General features: G+C 45.4%; 1 protein-coding gene and 1 long non-coding RNA gene across 2 annotated transcripts; one reads left to right on the top strand and one right to left on the bottom strand.

The window, feature by feature from the left end:
* Positions 1–5,298: 5,298 nt before the first annotated feature.
* Positions 5,299–13,371, top strand: LOC311324505 (3-hydroxy-3-methylglutaryl-coenzyme A reductase-like; the record flags this gene model as incomplete). Its single annotated transcript, XM_084456975.1, has 19 exons — positions 5,299–5,463; positions 5,761–5,872; positions 5,999–6,086; positions 6,188–6,272; positions 6,387–6,492; positions 6,642–6,748; positions 6,879–6,998; positions 7,207–7,367; positions 7,827–8,089; positions 8,252–8,436; positions 10,178–10,372; positions 10,526–10,684; positions 10,852–11,009; positions 11,542–11,647; positions 11,967–12,137; positions 12,225–12,365; positions 12,582–12,740; positions 12,889–13,043; positions 13,196–13,371. 19 exons carry the CDS (start codon positions 5,299–5,301, stop codon positions 13,248–13,250), a joined length of 2,691 nt encoding a protein of 896 aa, XP_084313101.1. The 3' UTR covers positions 13,251–13,371.
* Positions 13,259–17,560, bottom strand: LOC311324506. Its single transcript, XR_014630988.1, has 3 exons — positions 17,502–17,560; positions 13,541–13,615; positions 13,259–13,377 (listed from the first exon to the last, which is right to left on the bottom strand). It is a non-coding gene; the product is annotated as an uncharacterized lncRNA (long non-coding RNA).
* Positions 17,561–18,468: the final 908 nt, after the last annotated feature.

Below are 18,468 nucleotides of genomic sequence, written 5' to 3'. Positions count from 1 at the left end.
TCCCACGTGACCTTCATTCCTGTCTGGGCTGATCATCGACCACTATGTTCCTGTGATCTGGAATAAAACAAGTGCAGAGGTAGTGTTGTTTTCTCTTTCAATGTCTAGTTAATGGAGTAAACAGTGAAAAATTCACCAAGGGGTGGATCAGGATCTGCTTCAATTAGGTCCTCAGAATCTTAACAATGAGAAGTGGGCCTTACAAAAGGTTGACAATCCCTGGTGTAATGTAATAGTCTGTTGTAAATAAATCATTCCCCGAATTAATGGGTACCTCGGAGCATGAAGGTGTCAGTCACCTCCTCTCCCAACGTTCCTGTCCTTTTCTACTGTTGCTGTGCCATTTAAGCAGAAATGTGTTTCTGAGCTAATATCTTCATTATCCCTCTCAGGGGCTATGCGGAAAAACCCAGTCACAAGGGGAACCACTGAGGAGGCACTGCAGGAGGAGGCTACCAAGTACCTGAAGGGGGCATCAGACAGGGAGGGTGGTTGGAGCAACTCAAAATACTTATACTGCTTAGGAGCACCTGGTTCCATGGCCTCAGACACTGGGCTGACTGTGATGTAAAACAAGTCTGTAAGTTTTTAGTTTATTTTTAAGGAAATGTGCAGTCTGTTTTGCAGATGAATTAACTGTGTCGAACTGATTGCAGAAACTGGGTGACCAATTAAGTGACCAATTACAAGTCCCATTGATATACTCAGGGTTGGGGAGTAACGGATTACATGTAACGCCGTTACGTAATCAGATTACAAAAAAACAGTAACTGTAATCCGTTACAGTACAATTTAAAAATACAGTATGTAATCTAGATTAGTTACATTTGCTTATTAACGGGGATTACAGGCATGGGTTTTTTTATGCCCTCAAGAAAGCCCAATAGAATGCTACTTTCGACTGCCAAGCATGTTACACAAGGCATCAATGTGGTATGAGCTATGTCCATGGGTAATTAATGATGTTTGTAAAAATCTTAGGATAATATGGGACAAGGACTTGGACTGTGTGATTGATGAAGGAATGTGGGAGAGGATTCTTGCTGACAATGGACAATATATTAGGGAGGCCAGAGGCAAATTCATTCAATATAAAAATTCTTCATAGATATTATTATACTCCAACAAGACTCAATAAAATGGGTTTAATTGAAGATAGTTTTATGTTGGAAATGTAAAAAAGAACAAGGTACATATATGCATGCATTATGGGCGTGTCCCATGGTCTCTCCTCTATGGGGTAGTGTGTTGGAATATATGGACGGTTGGTTAGAATGTGACCTGCCCAGATCACCAAAGCTGTCTCCTTGGGGACAAAACTGTGGTGCCGTTGCTGAATAAACCTGCATTTAGGGTACTAACAACAGGTTATCAACAGGTTATCAACAGGTTATCAACAGGCTGATTCTTAGATTTTGGAAAGAGCCTCAGACTCCTACATTGAAAATGTGGAGGGAACAAATGATTGACACTGTTGCATGTGAAACGATGTTGGGAAGACTGAACTGTAGAAGTGATCTGGTTAGAGAATTGTGGGATAGCTTTAGTACTTACATGATTGAAGGGAATATAGTAACTAAATATGATTAATCATGGCTGTTAATGTTCCTATGCCCACTTCGCTGTGTACTGCCATGTGTCAGTGTCTGTTAGATTTCCTGCCTGTGTCTGTCCTGTTTGTATTGTTATATTGTAATGTTGTATGCATATTACTAAATGCAATAAAACTTTTAAAAAAAATTTTTTTTAAAGAATACAATAAGAGCATACAGTCGTTTCCTTTGTTCTGATGTTATTTTGTTCAATTTCTGGACATAAAGGAGTAGTAAAGGGAAAATGCATGTTTAGCCCTGTTTTAAGGTTACTTATGATCATATACAATGGTTCAGATCAAAACTTTGACAAAGCAAGCATTTTCGAGAAAGTTGATAATGGTGGCTCTACCACCGTTTTGGTCATACAATGGATGTGGATGGGCATCTTGAAAAATCATTCAAAAACATGTTAAACTCTCAATTTCAAAGACAAGAAACTCACCTAGGTGTTAGTTGGCGTTCTGACATATAATTCCCTATAAAGTAAGATTCTAGTTCATCTGGAAAGACTTTTTTAAATATTTAGCATAGAACTATTTAGTCGCAGCACATACGTGTGTAAACTTCCGCAAACTAGGTAGCCTAGCAACATAAACAATAACAATAGCTACCATAAGTAGTTCCCCTTCCTGAATCCCCTCTGCGGATTGATCTACACATCTACAACGGTCGCTTCAATGCAAGTCAATGGATTTCATAAAATGATCAATAAAACCCTACAGGATTCATACTTTGCGGCGAATTTGATGTCAGAACCCCAACGGACACCAATTACCCCCTCGGTGAGCTTCTTGTCTTTGAAATCGAGAGTTTAACATGTTTTTGAATGATTTTTCAAGATGCCCACCCACATCCGTTGTATGACCAAAACGGTGGTAGAGCAATTATCAACTTTCTCGAAAATGCTAGCTTTGTCAACATTTTGATCTGAACCATTGTATATGATCATAAGTAACCTTAAAACAGGGCTAAACATGCATTTTCCCTTTACTACTCCTTTAAATTTTATTGCCCTCTGTTTTTTGTTTTTTTACAAATCGCACCCTGCGTTTAGCTGAAAAGAGTGAGCGGAAGTGGACAGAAAAGCTGCCTTATAGTCGCACACACACTAACCAACATCTATAATGCTGCTAATTCATGGAAGTATAACGTTACTGGCTACTGCTAATCTCACAACGCTGTAATACTATTGGCTGGTATGATATCAACAGAGTGTCATTGTCGGGCGGTCACAATTTCATAATGTAATAATTTCAGACAAAATATATTTTTTAATGGAAAAGCAAAACTTTTACTCTGCAGCCTTCGCAAAGCCCTATGAATGTATTATTTTAAATATTAATTTTCCAAGGGGGGGGTGATTTTTTTTTATAGACACCGTATTTCCTCCATGGTGGATTGGTAGGCTATAAACCTTTGAACAAAAAGCACTTAATGATTAACTAAACGAAACGTGTAGCCTACAGTTGTTAAAATCTAATTCAAAGGGAATTCCCGTACGACCAATGATGCTCGCGCACTGGCTCGAGCTGGAGTGGTGAGATCACGCGTCCTCGCTTCTGGCGCACCCCCGTATGATGTTGCCTAGGAAACGGGGTGGAGCTTTGGTCCTTCATGGAGCAGGTTTCGAATATGATTGGCTAAGATGACGGGTGACGCAGTCATGCCACCTCTCCATACAGCTCTACTGTAAAAACCGGTGTAGTGTTCTCTGCGAGCTCCGTCTCCCGAATCCGCGGGACGTGAAGGAGAGCCTGTGTGCATGGGATTATTTATTGTATCAATAAAACAAATATGCACACTGTTTAATTTATATTCGTACTAGCTTTAAAACGACACACCTCGCTCTAGGTCGCTGCAAAATAAGAAGGACTCTGGCTATTATCCATTTAATTGGCTAATCTATTATTCTGGTAAGTTGGTCCTTGGAACCTTATCTGTTTGACTCAGCGTGTGATGTTAGAGGACAGTTTTGTTAGTTTTTTGCTATGGTGTGACATGTAGACAGTGACATTGATACTGTAGGCTATGTAACAGCGTATGGACAACCACTGTCTTCCTGAGAATTTAAAGTTAGGCTACATGCTTGCTTGGATGAATTGTGAACATGTAAGAATATTAGCTACAGTGTTTAGATTTGTATTTTATTCGTCTGGAATTAAATGCATTAGGTCTAATGTCAATTAAGTCAGCATCCTCGAGCGCAGTGTTAGTGATCGCGTCATAGGAGCCAGTGTCGGACGTTAGGGAGGTTCTGCGGGATAGGCTCCTCACTATAGGCTACAACCACCTATTGTTATAACAGGCAGGCAACAGCCGGGGTTAGGATTAGAGATGTCATCTATTGTTCCCCTGATGTGGTAGAAGACGAGATGTCTAGTAAATTTTAGTTATATGCAGCTGCACTTTCAAATGGTTTCATTTGACTGCCAGAGAGCCGACTCTGCTGATGAAACCTCCTGCTAAAAGGCTTTAATGCTGATATTTTGGTTATAGGCCTATTCACTTTTATATACTGTAGCTAGGATGTGGAGGTGGACAGCTTACCATGAGTCATAGCCTACAATGCTTCAAGTCTTGGCTATTTGAACTGTAAATGTGTTTATTTGTTAAATTGGATCCCCATTAGTTGCCCCATGATAGTCACTATTCTTCCTGGGGTCCACAAGATTAACAGATATGCTGAACTGTACATTGTGTCCCTAAAGACTCTCCCTCCCTTCCCTGTTCCCATACGCCTCTCGGCCAATTACAGGCCGGCCGCATATAGGACATTTGTGTCATACCTTAAAAGGTGTGTGAGGCATGTAGATTTACACTAAGTCAAGGCTGTCCACTGTGTACATGGTGTTAATGATTCCATCCAGAGGTGTAGTGGTGACTAAATAAGTGGGTATACTGTAGCAGAAATGTTACAGTTATGGGTGTTTAAAGAAATGGGTTTACTGTGGGTCCATGGATAAAGAAGTGGGTCTACTGTGGGTCCATGGATAAAGACGTGGGTATACTGTAGGTCCATAGATAAAGAAGTGGGTCTACTGTGGGTCCATGGATAAAGAAGTGGGTCTACGGTGGGTCCATGGATAAAGAAGTGGGTCTACTGTGGGTCCATGGATAAAGAAGTGGGTCTACTGTGGGTCCATGGATAAAGAAGTGGGTCTACTGTGGGTCCATGGATAAAGAAGTGGGTCTACTGTGGGTCCATGGATAAAGAAGTGGGTCTACGGTGGGTCCATGGATAAAGAAGTGGGTTCACTGTGGGTCCATGGATAAAGAAGTGGGTCTACTGTGGGTCCATAGATAAAGAAGTGGGTTTACTGTGGGTCCATAGATAAAGAAGTGGGTCTACTCTGTATACCCCTGTATACCCCCCACTAAAGCACCATAGATATGGAAGAAGTTCCATGTATGACTCATGGCAAATATGATGTTGCTCACTGAACAGGTTAGCAAGAACATGAAAAAGATAACATCTAAGTCTGATCTCCCTGATCTCTTCATGGAGGAAACGGACACTGATTAGTTTACCAGATGTTAATGAACCTGTGCCGACAACATTGTTACCCATCATCGTATCACCACAATGAGTTTACTATGGTTTTCAGTTGATGTCAGATCCCAGTCTGAAGGACAATCATCTACCAGTATCTCTGCTCTTATCTGGACAGATTCTCCCCTCCCTGTGTGAGCTCTCCCCTTCGCCATGCTGACTAGGCTCTTCCGTATGCACGGCCTCCTGGTGGCCTCACACCCCTGGGAGGTGATCGTGGGCACCGTCACCCTCACCATCTGCATGATGTCCATGAACATGTTCACTGGCAACGACCAGATCTGTGGCTGGAACTACGAATGCCCCAAAATGGAGGAGGTGCGTACAGAGGAGGGGGGCGGGGCCTCGGAATGTCATTTATGTATCAAATACCTCATTCAAAGTTACTTGGAGATCATTGTGATCAATGTTGCATTTTATGACTCAATTTCTTTGTCAGTCATCTAATCTAAACTTTGGTGAAGTCAACAAGTTATTATTTACCTATCATAAGAATTTTAATTGCTCTATACTGTAGCTTGACAATGAGTTTTTATTACTTTATTTTTTTTATGACTTTTTTTTAATGGCTATTTATGACTTGACCTCAAAATCGTCTGGTGTCCTCTGTTACAGCAAGTTCTCAGCAGTGACATCATCATCCTCACCATTACTCGCTGCATAGCCATCATCTACATCTACTTCCAGTTCCAGAATCTACGACAGCTAGGGTCAAAATACATCCTAGGTGGGCACATGGTCACCATAATGATTTTTTAATCATTTTTCACTCACCAAACACATTACAGAAAATTAGAAAATAAATAGAAAATCTTTTAAAAATATGGATATATAATGTCTCCTCTGCTCTCAGGCATCGCTGGCCTCTTCACCATTTTCTCCAGCTTCGTGTTCAGCACCGTGGTCATCCACTTCCTGGGTAAAGAGCTCACTGGCCTCAAGTAAGTCAGGTCCCCCATATTAATATTGCATATCAGTTCAGTTATTGTACCTCATCACAAGAAGGAGGTGAAGGTTCACGGCCCTGCGTCTTGTTTCCCAGTGAGGCTTTACCCTTCTTCCTGCTTCTGATCGACCTCTCCAAAGCCTGCGCTCTGGCCAAGTTCGCTTTGAGCTCCAACTCCCAGGTACGAGTCGAGCTTGAACAGTTGATGTAGTCACGCGACTCTGGCTCTACAGTCTCAAGAGTCACAAATGTTCTGTGATAGTGAGTGACCCATGTTCTTGTGCTAATGTTCCAGGATGAGGTTAGGGACAACATCGCCCGTGGCATGGCTGTTCTGGGGCCCACCTTCACCCTCGATGCCCTGGTGGAGTGCCTGGTGATTGGGGTGGGCACCATGTCAGGTACAGAGAGCTCCCGGTCTTTCTCTCACTCAGATTGCTATTGTTTTGAAGGACATGTGAGCCGAAGCTCTTATCAACAGACTGGGCTCCATCTGCATTGCAGTTTTCTGAGTCGATGATGAGTCATTGTTTTCCACGTCATTCCCCAGGTGTTCGTCAGCTGGAGATCATGTGCTGCTTCGGCTGCATGTCTGTCCTGGCCAACTACTTCGTCTTCATGACCTTCTTCCCCGCGTGCGTCTCTCTGGTCCTGGAGGTACAGTAGCACACTCTCCATCCTACACGTTCTGATCTTGTAGCTGTGTGTGCAGAGTGCTTGCTTACTTTGCTGACTTGTGTGTGTGTGTTTGTGTGTGTGTGTACTGACCTGTGTTTGGTCTCCTCAGTTGTCCAGAGAGAGTCAGGAGGGCCATCCCATCTGGCAGCTGAGCCATTTCTCCAGGGTGATGGAGGAGGAGGAGGACAACAAGCCCAACCCTGTCACCCAGAGAGTCAAGATGATCATGGTAAGACCTCAGAGAGACTCCCACAAAAGGGAAGCAGCTACAGCTAAGCATTTACAGCCAACACATTAGACACGCAGCAGATCAGTTTCTTTCAATATAGGACAGGTCCTCCCTTATGGATCTAAAGTAAATAGTTGGACCTGTTCTGGTTCAGCCATAGCTAGTAGAGTCATACTAACATCTGAGTCCACCCGCCCCGGTTCTCCAGTCCCTGGGTCTGGTGATGGTCCACGCCCACAGCCGGTGGATCGCCGAGCCCTTCCCCATCAACACCACGGTGGACATGCTCCAGGTGGGCGCCAGCCTGGACCTCCACACCCCCAAGAGAATCGACCCAGAGAGACCCCTCTGGCAGTTCTACCTCTCTAGGTGAGCACGGCCACAGTTATACGCAGTAAAGCGTGTATCTTCAAACGTGGAACTGTAAGTAACTGTAATCGAGGTGGGAGTAGAGAGAACGACAAGTCTACCCAAGCTGGACCAGATGACTTTGGTACCATTTTTATCTCCCACTCTTGGTTCTAGCGCCTCCTAGAGAAGACGATTTGTACATGTTTACAGCACACGCCCAATGGGTGTGTCCGCCAACAGTATTTAACACTGTGCACTGTACCATCAGGGCTTTTTCTAGGGATCTTTTGACTGACACACTTTGTAGGTGATGTTTGTGAAACCTCCCTCCTTTGCAAAGGCTTATTAAATATGACTTTATGTATCAGAAGAAACCAGGCCGTCTCTTTATTGAATTGTAATATTATTTTTATAGGAAGCTAAATGTCCTTCCCACTGCTTGTTGCGTGTCCCCCCCCCTCCCCCCCCCCCGCCCAGGATGATGAGCATGGACCTGGAGCAGGTCATCTGCCTAGGCCTGGCCCTGCTGCTGGCCGTCAAGTACATCTTCTTCGAGCAGGTGGAGATGGAGTCCACCCTGTCCCTGAAGAGCCCCATGGCCGCGCCCGCCCTGGCCCACCGCCGCACCCCCGACGCCTGCTGCCGGAAGGAGGCCGCCCCCCGCTCCCAGTCCCCCGCCGTGAGGAGCGCCCCCACGCCCCCCGCCCCTGCCCTCGCCCTGGCCACGAAAGAGGAGAGAGGTACTGCTTGTGTTTCCGGTGATGATTACGTGGAGAACAGTAGATGGTGAATATGCAGAGTCTCTACATGAGCCATTGAGCTCAGACAAGGCTCATTTAGTTTTCAAGTTCTTCTTGCCTCTTGGATCCTGATTCAGAACTTTTCTACGTATCTCTCCATAGCTGAGGTGATCCGCCCCCTGCCCGCCCCGACCGTTGAGCCTCAGCCGAAGAGCGTCTTCATCCTGGGCTCTGTGGAGGAGGGGGAGACCCAGGCAGAGCCCCCCAGAGCAGAGCCCCCTCAGCCCAGCATCCACGCAGACCCGCGACCGCTGGAGGAGTGTCTGTCCATCCTTAAAAACCCAGGGGTGAGCATCTTAACCCCACCCCCTCCACACACACACCCAAACCCTCCTCCACACACACACACACACCCCCCACCCCCACACCAAGGTTATAATAGTTTTGCTTTTTTCGTTAGTTTTTATTTTTATATCGTTTTAACTTTTTGTTTTCAATTTCAGTTTAGTTTTGATTAGTTTTAAAGCAGGTTGCTAGTTTCGTTTCGTTTTTATTTTTTGAAAATGCTTAGTTTTAGTTTCGTTTTTATTAGTTTCGATATTAGTTTTAGTTTTTTATTCTTCTGTGCTAGCCTTGTGAGACCATCCTGATCTCGTGAGCTCACGTTGTTTCACTCTGTGTGAAACAAACCATCTGGACCACATCAGGTTACCTCTGCGCAGGGGCACAGCTAAAGAACATGGAGGATAGATTTCATATCCACCCAAAATACTAGGCTTATGTATGAAATGAATAAGACTAAAACTAAGGACATTTTCTCAATAATTGTAGTTTATTTTAGTTAGTTTTGTAAACACACAATACAGTTTTAGTTAGTTATCGTTTTTTAGTAAAGTCTAGTTTTTATTTTTATTTCAGTTAACTAAAATATTTTTTTACACCTAGTTTTAGTTTTTTTGTTAGTTTTCGTTAACTATAATAACCTTGCCCCACACACAACCAAACCCCCTTCCACACACACACACCCAAACCCCCTTCCACACACACACACCTAAACCCCCTTCCACACACACACACACACACACACACACAAACCCCCTTTCACACACACACACACACACACACACACACACCCAAACCCCCTTCCACACACACATGCCCAAACCCTTTTCCACACACGCGCACACACACACACACACACACACACACACACACACACACACGTAACTGTTAATTCTGGTGCCAAATTCAAAATGGCCCCTAGCATTAATATTAGCCCGACTGAGATTCCAGCATGGTCTCAGGCGGAGGCTTGGCTGCAGGTGTTAGTGGTTGAGCCAGGGGTCTTACTGGACCTTAATTAGCCAGGGGCCTTACTGGACCTTACTGGACCTTAATGAGCTTTGCTCACCCGACTCTCTTACTCGCACTGAACCAATTAGAGCAGGACGTTAATAGAGCCGCTCCGCTAACTGGTTAGACGCTAGCTTCTCCTCACCTCCACCAACGTGCAGCTCCTCATGGACGTACTGTCTGCAGTGAGGAGATGAGATCAATATTTTGATCATGGCATTATTGACATGACTGAACACCTTGCCCATACCACAGACAATGACAATGACTCTTGCCTATGCAACAGACAACAACTGTCTCTGCACAACTGTAAACTTGAATGTTATTTAATTGCACTGGCTACATCATGGACACAGACACAGTCATCCATGATCGAAGGGGATGAGTAGATCAGGATGATGCTAGACTGCTAGACTACAGATAGTAAATGACCAGTTTGGGAACCTTTAAAAGTCTAGCTGAGTACCTAGGACTGGAGGAACTGATTAGTACTGATAAGATACTGTAAGGACAAGCGATGACAAGAATTACAATTACCTGTATTTGTTATACATGGTAAATCAACTGTTCTATTCTATTACTGTACTGTGCATCAGTCATCTGTTATCAAGGATATGCAAATTCCTGAACATTCTCTTGGTAATGTAGGCTAACACCTAATCAGGGAATGTACATCTCAACTCTGAGCGCATGCGGTTGGTTGTGCCTTAGTCAACAAGGCTGTCTTGGTCTCAGATGGGTGCTGGCTTCCTGAGTGACGCGGAGGTGGTGGTGCTGGTCAACTCCAAGCACATCCCCGCCTACAAGCTGGAGGCCATGATGGAGAGACCAGAGAGAGGGGTGGCCATCCGAAGACACATGCTCTCAGCCAAACTGCCCTCCCCCACTGCCCTCTCCTCCCTACCCTACATGGACTACGACTACTCCCAGGTGACAACTGTGAACACACGCACACACACACACACACACACACACACACACACACACACACACACACACATACTACTACTTTTAAGAAACCCTTTAATTGGAAGAGGAAAATATATTTGTTTTGTCTTAAGTTGACACTATTGTGGTTGCTAGGTGATGGGAACCTGCTGTGAGAACGTGATTGGCTTCATGCCCGTGCCGGTGGGCGTGGCCGGACCCCTCCACTTGGACGGGAAGCAGTTCCAGGTCCCCATGGCAACGACAGAGGGCTGTCTCGTGGCCAGCACCAACCGAGGTTGCCGTGCTATCGCTGTGAGTGACGCGCATAACATGACGACCAGGTGCTACATATGGAAATCGACCTGCGCTTTCCCCATCCGCCTCATCAGCTCCTGTTCAGTCTAGTCCCAGTTCTAGCCAGTGACCCTGCCTGACCCCTCCCTGACCTTTGCCCTCTCTCCTGTGTGTCCGTCCTACAGCTGGGTGGCGGCGCCAGCAGTCGTATCCTAGCGGACGGGATGACGCGCGGCCCGGTGATCAGGCTGCCCTCGGCGTGCCGGGCGGCGGAGGTCAGGGCGTGGCTGGAGAGCGCCGACGGCTTCCAGCTCATCAAGGACGCCTTCGACAACACCAGCAGGTCAGAGGTCAAACCGCCGAACCAAGAAACAGAGATAGTGTTATAGAGACAGTGATTATACAATAAGTCCTCTCTGTATTGTTTGTTTCTATGAGAGGAGAGAGGCTCACTCGTTGCGTTGATGTGTGTTCAGGTTTGTGTGTTTCTATGAAAGGAGGGAGGCTCACTCGTTGCGTTGATGTGTGTTCAGGTTTGTGTGTTTCTATGAAAGGAGGGAGGCTCACTCGTTGCGTTGATGTGTGTTCAGGTTTGTGTGTTTCTATGAAAGGAGGGAGGCTCACTCGTTGCGTTGATGTGTGTTCAGGTTTGTGTGTTTCTATGAAAGGAGGGAGGCTCACTCGTTGCGTTGATGTGTGTTCAGGTTTGTGTGTTTCTATGAGAGGAGGGAGGCTCACTCGTTGCGTTGATGTGTGTTCAGGTTTGTGTGTTTCTATGAGAGGAGAGAGGCTCACTCGTTGCGTTGATGTGTGTTCAGGTTTGTGTGTTTCTATGAGAGGAGGGAGGCTCACTCGTTTCGTTGACGTGTGTTCAGGTTTGCGCGTTTGCAGAAGCTCCATATCGGCCTCGCCAGTAGAAACCTGTACGTCCGCTTCCAGTCCAGAACAGGAGACGCCATGGGAATGAACATGATTTCTAAGGTGGGTTTTCTGTGTGTGTGTGTGTGTGTGTGTGTGTGTGTGTGTGTGCATACAGCACACTTTGATGATGTGTGAGCCCGTGTTCCTAGTTCCCGTGGCGGTGTGGTTGACTGTGAGGGGTGTGGTTGACTGTGAGGGGTGTGGTTGACTGTGAGGGGTGTGGTTGACGTGGCGGTGTGGTTGACTGTGAGGGGTGTGGTTGACGTGGCGGTGTGGTTGACTGTGAGGGGTGTGGTTGACTGTGAGGGATGTGGTTGACTGTGAGGGGTGTGGTTGACGTGGCGGTGTGGTTGACTGTGAGGGGTGTGTGTGTGTGCAGGGAACAGAGCAGGCGCTGGCCCGACTCCAGGAGCACTTCCCGGACCTGCAGGTTCTGGCCGTCAGCGGCAACTACTGCACCGACAAGAAACCCGCCGCCATCAACTGGATCGAGGGGAGGGGCAAGTCCGCCGTCTGCGAGGCCACCATTCCGGCCAAAGTGGTCCGAGAGGTATGGAATGACCCGCCGGTACGCCTGGCGTCCACCCGGATGGATGTTTTGTTGCGTTTCTAGCGGCTGAACCTCTGAATGCTCTAGGTTTTGAAGACCACCACGGCAGCTCTGGTGGACGTCAACATCAACAAGAACCTGGTGGGCTCGGCCATGGCCGGCAGCATCGGAGGATACAACGCCCACGCCGCCAACCTGGTGACCGCCATCTACATCGCCTGTGGACAGGTTAGCGTCAGCGGGATTTGTTTGTGACTGCAGAACCGTGAAGAAGGAGAAGCAATTAGCCACACACACTTGAGTTGTATATGGATAAGCCTACGCACAACAGTTTGATTTAACATTTAGTCATAACAAATTCGAGCTTATTTGAATAATTGCCTATGCATTGTCAGTTTCTACAGTTTGTGTCAGGCACTAACTGAGCTGCCCTGTCCCTGCTAGGACCCCGCCCAGACAGTGGGCAGCAGCAACTGCATCACTCTGATGGAGACCTCAGGACCCACAGGAGAGGACCTGTACATCAGCTGCACCATGCCCTCTATCGAGCTGGGCACAGTAGGGGGGGGTACCAACCTGGCGCCCCAGCAGGCCTGCCTCAAGGTACGCAAACACACCTCCACACACACACACACACACACACACACACACACACACACACACACACACACACACACACACCTGTATGCTCTCACACACAGCCACAGAGATGTCCGTGGGATTGTAAAATGGCCGTCCGTATTTGTTCCAGATGCTGGGCGTCCAGGGGGCTCACCAGGAGTGTCCGGGGGAGAACGCGCGGCAGCTGGCCAGGGTGGTCTGTGCCACCGTGCTGGCGGGGGAGCTGTCCCTCATGTCCGCCCTCGCCGCCGGGCACCTGGTCAAGAGTCACATGACTCACAACAGGTACAGTGATGGCGTGTTGCAAATGGTGCAGGGGATCATTCCTTTCATTTGGTATTTGCGTTCGTTTCATTTGATTGTTCCAACAAAGAATGTTTATATTACTGTACTTGTACTGCCTTTATTAAGGTACTGGTTTTATTGTCTTGTTACAGATCCAAGATGAACCTGCAGGAAGCCTCAGGGACCTGCACCAAGAAGGCATCCTGAGCCCTTCAGGGCCGCTGAGAGACGGTTCCTCAGGCCTTCTCTCATCGAGATGGGAACCCCTCTGACCACAGAACAATGTTGCCTCAACATTGACCTCAGCACCGCACAGGGAGACGGGGCATCTTCCCTGGATGGACAAACATATTTAATATTTAAAGAGATTTAATCATGGCTAAAACAGGTCTGAAATCAGACCGCTATTCCTCTGGACTACTTTTCTATATTGAGAAGTTTGTTTGGTGTTGTTTTTTTAAGCAGCTGACTATGAACACTTGATTAATGACACGCACATTCTGCACCTGTCTCTGGTTTCCATAGTCCAGAGACTCTTCTTTTCATTGGGGAATCCAAAAGTGTCCAGTAATCTGTCAAAGAAAATACTAATGTATGTGTATTTTACATGACAGCGCACTGTCAACAAAGAAAGAGAAACATTGCACGATGGGAATATACACTGTATAAATTACACATTAATGTTTTTTTTGTAAACAAATATGAATTGCCAAATACAGCCTTCTTAACCAAGAGCCAATCATTCCTAAAAGTGAATGTTTATCCTCTATCGAGTGTGCATGGCCTCTTAGAAGAACCTCCGTAGGGAGAACATGCAGTTTTGGGGATTAGAACACTGTACATTGTACACTGAAGTGTGTGAAGGTGCTATGCAATGTTTGGGTGGGAGCCGGTGGGTGGCTACTGTACTGTGTGAGTTGAGGAGATGTACTGTAACATGGTACTTGAGTTGAGGAGATGTACTGTAACATGGTACTTGAGTTGAGGAGATGTACTGTAACATGGTACTTGAGTTGAGGAGATGTACTGTAACATGGTACTTGAGTTGAGGAGATGTACTGTAACATGGTACTTGAGTTGAGGAGATGTACTGTAACATGGTACTTGGCTTCCATCATATGAAAGAGTAACTAACTGGTTTGGCCTCTCATGTCTGTAAAATGGTGGAGGGCTGGGAATGGCAGACTGTCTCACTATGTGTCCCACCCACCAGGAAGTACCATACAGAATAGAAGAATGCATCGTTAGATAGTGTGAGTCACTGACTGCTGGTTTCTACAATATTGTAATGGAAAATGTGAGAGGAGAATTATAGTTAAGCAAATACATAATATTTTACATATATTTTGTAATAAAATAACAGGAATTCACAATAAAAAAAATACAATCCATGTGCTGTATTTAAATTGCAATGATTTTTTTTAAATTGTAAATGAGCTACTTTTTAAATGAGTATACAGACAACAAGATTGGCATTGACTCCAAAAAGTGGCCTTGTCTTTGACTCCAGAAAGTGTCCAGGTCTCGGTAAGACCATGTTGACATGTAATGCAATAAAGGGTATTAAAAGGTGAAGACATTTCTCTAACCTTCCAGGTCACAGAATACCCATGTCAGTCTTCTTTGGAGGTAACATGTTGATACATGTAAATGATCTATTTTAGATTCAGTGGTTCAGGGTTGGGATATAGCTATGGTCACACTGCATGGGGACACATAAAGCATGCACACATAAAGCATGCACGGTACATTGATTGATTGTACATTGAAGACTGTGGCAACTTGTGTTCTAGTGAACGGATTAGACAGCTGTAACTTTCTCTCCTTGACCCTAAATCCTATATTGAGGCCACTGGATTTCCACAGGCTAGAGGTTCCACTGTCAGAGATCCACTCTGATGTCACAATAGGTTTCCCTCACCAGAGGAGTGGTCAGCCAATCAGCTTTGAGCACATCACATCTCACCAGCTCAAGGGCTGGTGATTGGCTAATCCCTCGGCAGGACGGCCACGGAAGGTTCATGAATAATCATCAGTCATTACCTGCTGTGACGTCTGCTGGTGCTAAGCAACAGATCAGGGCTGTGTCTGGGATGAGCACTACATGAGTTCTCACCTCGCTGCAAGTATGCATCTAGAACTGCAGTGCCTGATATGTTGTGGCGTACTGAGGTTGCATACTTTGCGTCAACAGTAACGATAAATTCTTCCATAGACTACTGTACATCAATTCATCAGGATTCAACCAAGCGCAATTATTTAGTAGGCTACCCATTATAGCCTAGGCATGTCAGTAGACAACCAGTCTAGTACCACACACACAGACCAAAGCAGTGACACTGAGAGCTCCTCTGCCTCTACATATTTTTAGATGTGTATTATGTTTAACTTACTTTTTGTTTTATTGTAACTTCTTTATATGCAAGTTCTCTGTGCACCATCCACCAATTCCTTGTAGCTGTGTGAAAATGTAGCTGCTTGGCAAATAAACACAATTCTGATTCTGATTCTCTAATGGTCCCTCCTCTTCAGTGACAGAAATAGGTTGTATGGTGGGTTCAGTTTCCCAGAATAAGAGTGAGTGTGAGTGGTGAAGTGCTGTCTGTTACAGCCTGGTTCATGGGGTTATACTATGAATGTTGGTTGTTAGAATGTTGGTTAGTTGTTTAAGTTGATGGAGTTTAGATCATCACCATAGGTGGATCATGAGACAATGCCCCCCCCCCCCCCCACACACACACACACACACCACACCGCAGGGAGGATACACTGACTTGCAGCCAACAGCACAATAACTAACAACAGCCTATTAACTACTATGACTAAGACCCTTGGGCCCCTGCTCTTGGGCCCCTGGGCCTGGGGCCCGGTAGGCCTGTTCAGTAATCCACCCCTGATTATCACAACACATTTTACAGTCCAGACACACAGCATAATATCAGTTAAAAGTAGGCCTAATGGTAAAAGAAGAAGAAGAAGAAGAATAACTTTTTTTCTCACAGTGTTTATTTTGAGATATGGATGTTTATCTATGTGACATGCATGTAGGGGAGAGCCGGGTCAAAAGTCGCACGGGGCGAAAGTTCCGTTCACATTTTCTTCAGAATGACTGGACCTGCAATCACGTGGTCATGCCTGCACATATTACCGTGTAGGAGCTCCGTTCACATTTTGGGTGCGATCGCAGCATATTTTACAGAGATATCGATGGAAACCACTTTTGCCCCATATAAGTAAAATAATGGTCTCATAAGCATTTTTCGATTGTAAAATTGTGTTTACTTGTTTTAGTTTGCAAACATAGGTATATGCAATTTTATTAGCATATCTACTGGCTACATGATAACATAGCTTTCAAGTTTCGTGCGAGCAAGTCGTGCCTGCAAGCCAGGGAGAAATGACAGGAGACCGTGGCAGGACAAAAGTCGCATCCCGTAGAGGGACAGAAGTCGCATTGTGATGGCTTAGAACCAGAGGGGTGCGCGAGTGACATTTGGGATGAATGAACAGGTGAAATGGAAAGAAAAGATCTTTCTAATGCTATTGGTCAACTTTATATGCAGTTTTAATGTGAAAGATAAATCTTAAATGCAGTCAAGACAAATTATTTACTTTTGTCAAACCCCCTGGTTCCAGTCAATTGGATTATATAGGCTCATTTACAATGCCGTTACCTTATGAACACAAATAGCTTAACCTATAGGCCTACATAAACACAATAGCCTAAAACCATGTTTATTTACAATGTATTTTCTTTCATGCCAAGAGTTAGGGTGAGGAAAACGACGCGCGGTCTCTTTAGCCCTGATACCATCAGGCAGGCAGCTCGAGGTCGTTGAAGGCTATATTATTATGATATTATGTCTAATAATACATTCGTTGAAAGTAAAGAGAATTACATGCCAAAAAACCCCAGATAGGACACACTTTGCATCAGTGCGACTTTTGCCCCTCTCCTATGAGACTTTTGTCCCGCTCGGCAGGGACAAAAGTCGCATTGCGCTCGGTCCGTTCTCGCCCTATTTATGTTCAACTCCTATCCTAGCACGAACATTACAGTTGATAATAGTGAAGGACATGTGCAAGTTATAAAATGTGGAATCTCTATCTCTATTAATTTCGGAGTAAATGGAATCAAACCAAAAAATGCAACTTTGGACCCAGCTCTCCCCTACTTTTTAAATCACTCTCAAAAAGGGCTGGTATGCCTAAATATGTTGTAGGCTAGGCTAGGCCTACCTATTCTGATTTTGTAAGCCATGCAGCCAGTAGCAGTAAGGGCTGATAAAACAAATGTGTACACTCTGTACACATTGTATCACATGCTGAATTAGAAATGTCTGTCCATGCATTTATTTCATCACGACTTGACTACTGTAATTCACTGTTTACCTGCCTCAACAAATCCTCTGTGGGACAACTTCAGCTAGTCTAAAACGCTGCTGCAAGACTACTCACCAGGTCAAAGAAGACATGCCACATCACCCCCATCCTGGCCTCCCTGCACTGGCTCCCAGTTCACCTCCGGATCGAGTTCAAAGTCCTGGTGTTTACCCACCGAGCTCTCCACGGACAGACCCCGGCCTATCACAGAACTTTTACACCCTCACTCTCTGAGTCGGTCTCTGAGGTCATCCGACCAGGGTCTCCTGGCGGTGCCCCGGACCAGACTAAAAACCCAGGGTGACAGAGCATTTGAGGCGGTGGCGCCAAGACTCTGGAACGCTCTTCCCCAGGCCCTGAGAGAGCCATCCACTGAACTCATGTTCAAAAAACTTCTTAAGACACACATGTTCAGGCAGGCCTTCGGCCATCTATAACGCCTTGCTGCTCGCAATGTTGTTGTTTTATCTGTTCTGTGTCGTTTTAATCTTGTCTCGTGTTGTATTGCCATTTTAATTTATTACTGTAAAGCACTCTGTGCATCCGTGCTGTGAAGAGTGCTATATAAATAAAGCTTACTTACTTACTTACTTACTCAGATTTCTATCAAAGTGGTGCTATTTGTGTTCTGTTTGACTGACTACAGAAGGTCTAAGGGTATCTACAATAGTCACCATTTTGTAGCTGACTGCAATTTCACCAATGGTCTCATTAGATGTTATGTAACAGTCAACAGGTCAACACTCTTTACACCGTTAACCGTCTTCAGTCGGGAATATAGACAAATTACGTAACAGAACAGGAAATGTAACGGTCTCAGTTAGGACAGCAAGCTGCGATGTCGCTTTCTGTTGCTCGCGTCGCAAGCAGTTAGGACACGGTGACAAGTTGCCTACGGGCTAATTGTGGTGTAAGTTTCATAGAATGCAATATGTGAATTGACCTGCATGGCTTTTAGTGTCACGTGGACTCATAAAATGGGATGCCAAACGTTTATGATATATTCTGTACAGGATACCAGACCACGCTGCTGCTTTAACGT

This window comes from Borostomias antarcticus (assembly GCF_949987555.1).
Source record: "Borostomias antarcticus genome assembly, chromosome: 23".
Lineage (NCBI taxonomy): Eukaryota > Metazoa > Chordata > Actinopteri > Stomiiformes > Stomiidae > Borostomias > Borostomias antarcticus.
The sequence above is the reverse complement of the archived record's forward strand: the minus strand, read 5'-3'. Positions and strand labels throughout refer to the sequence as shown.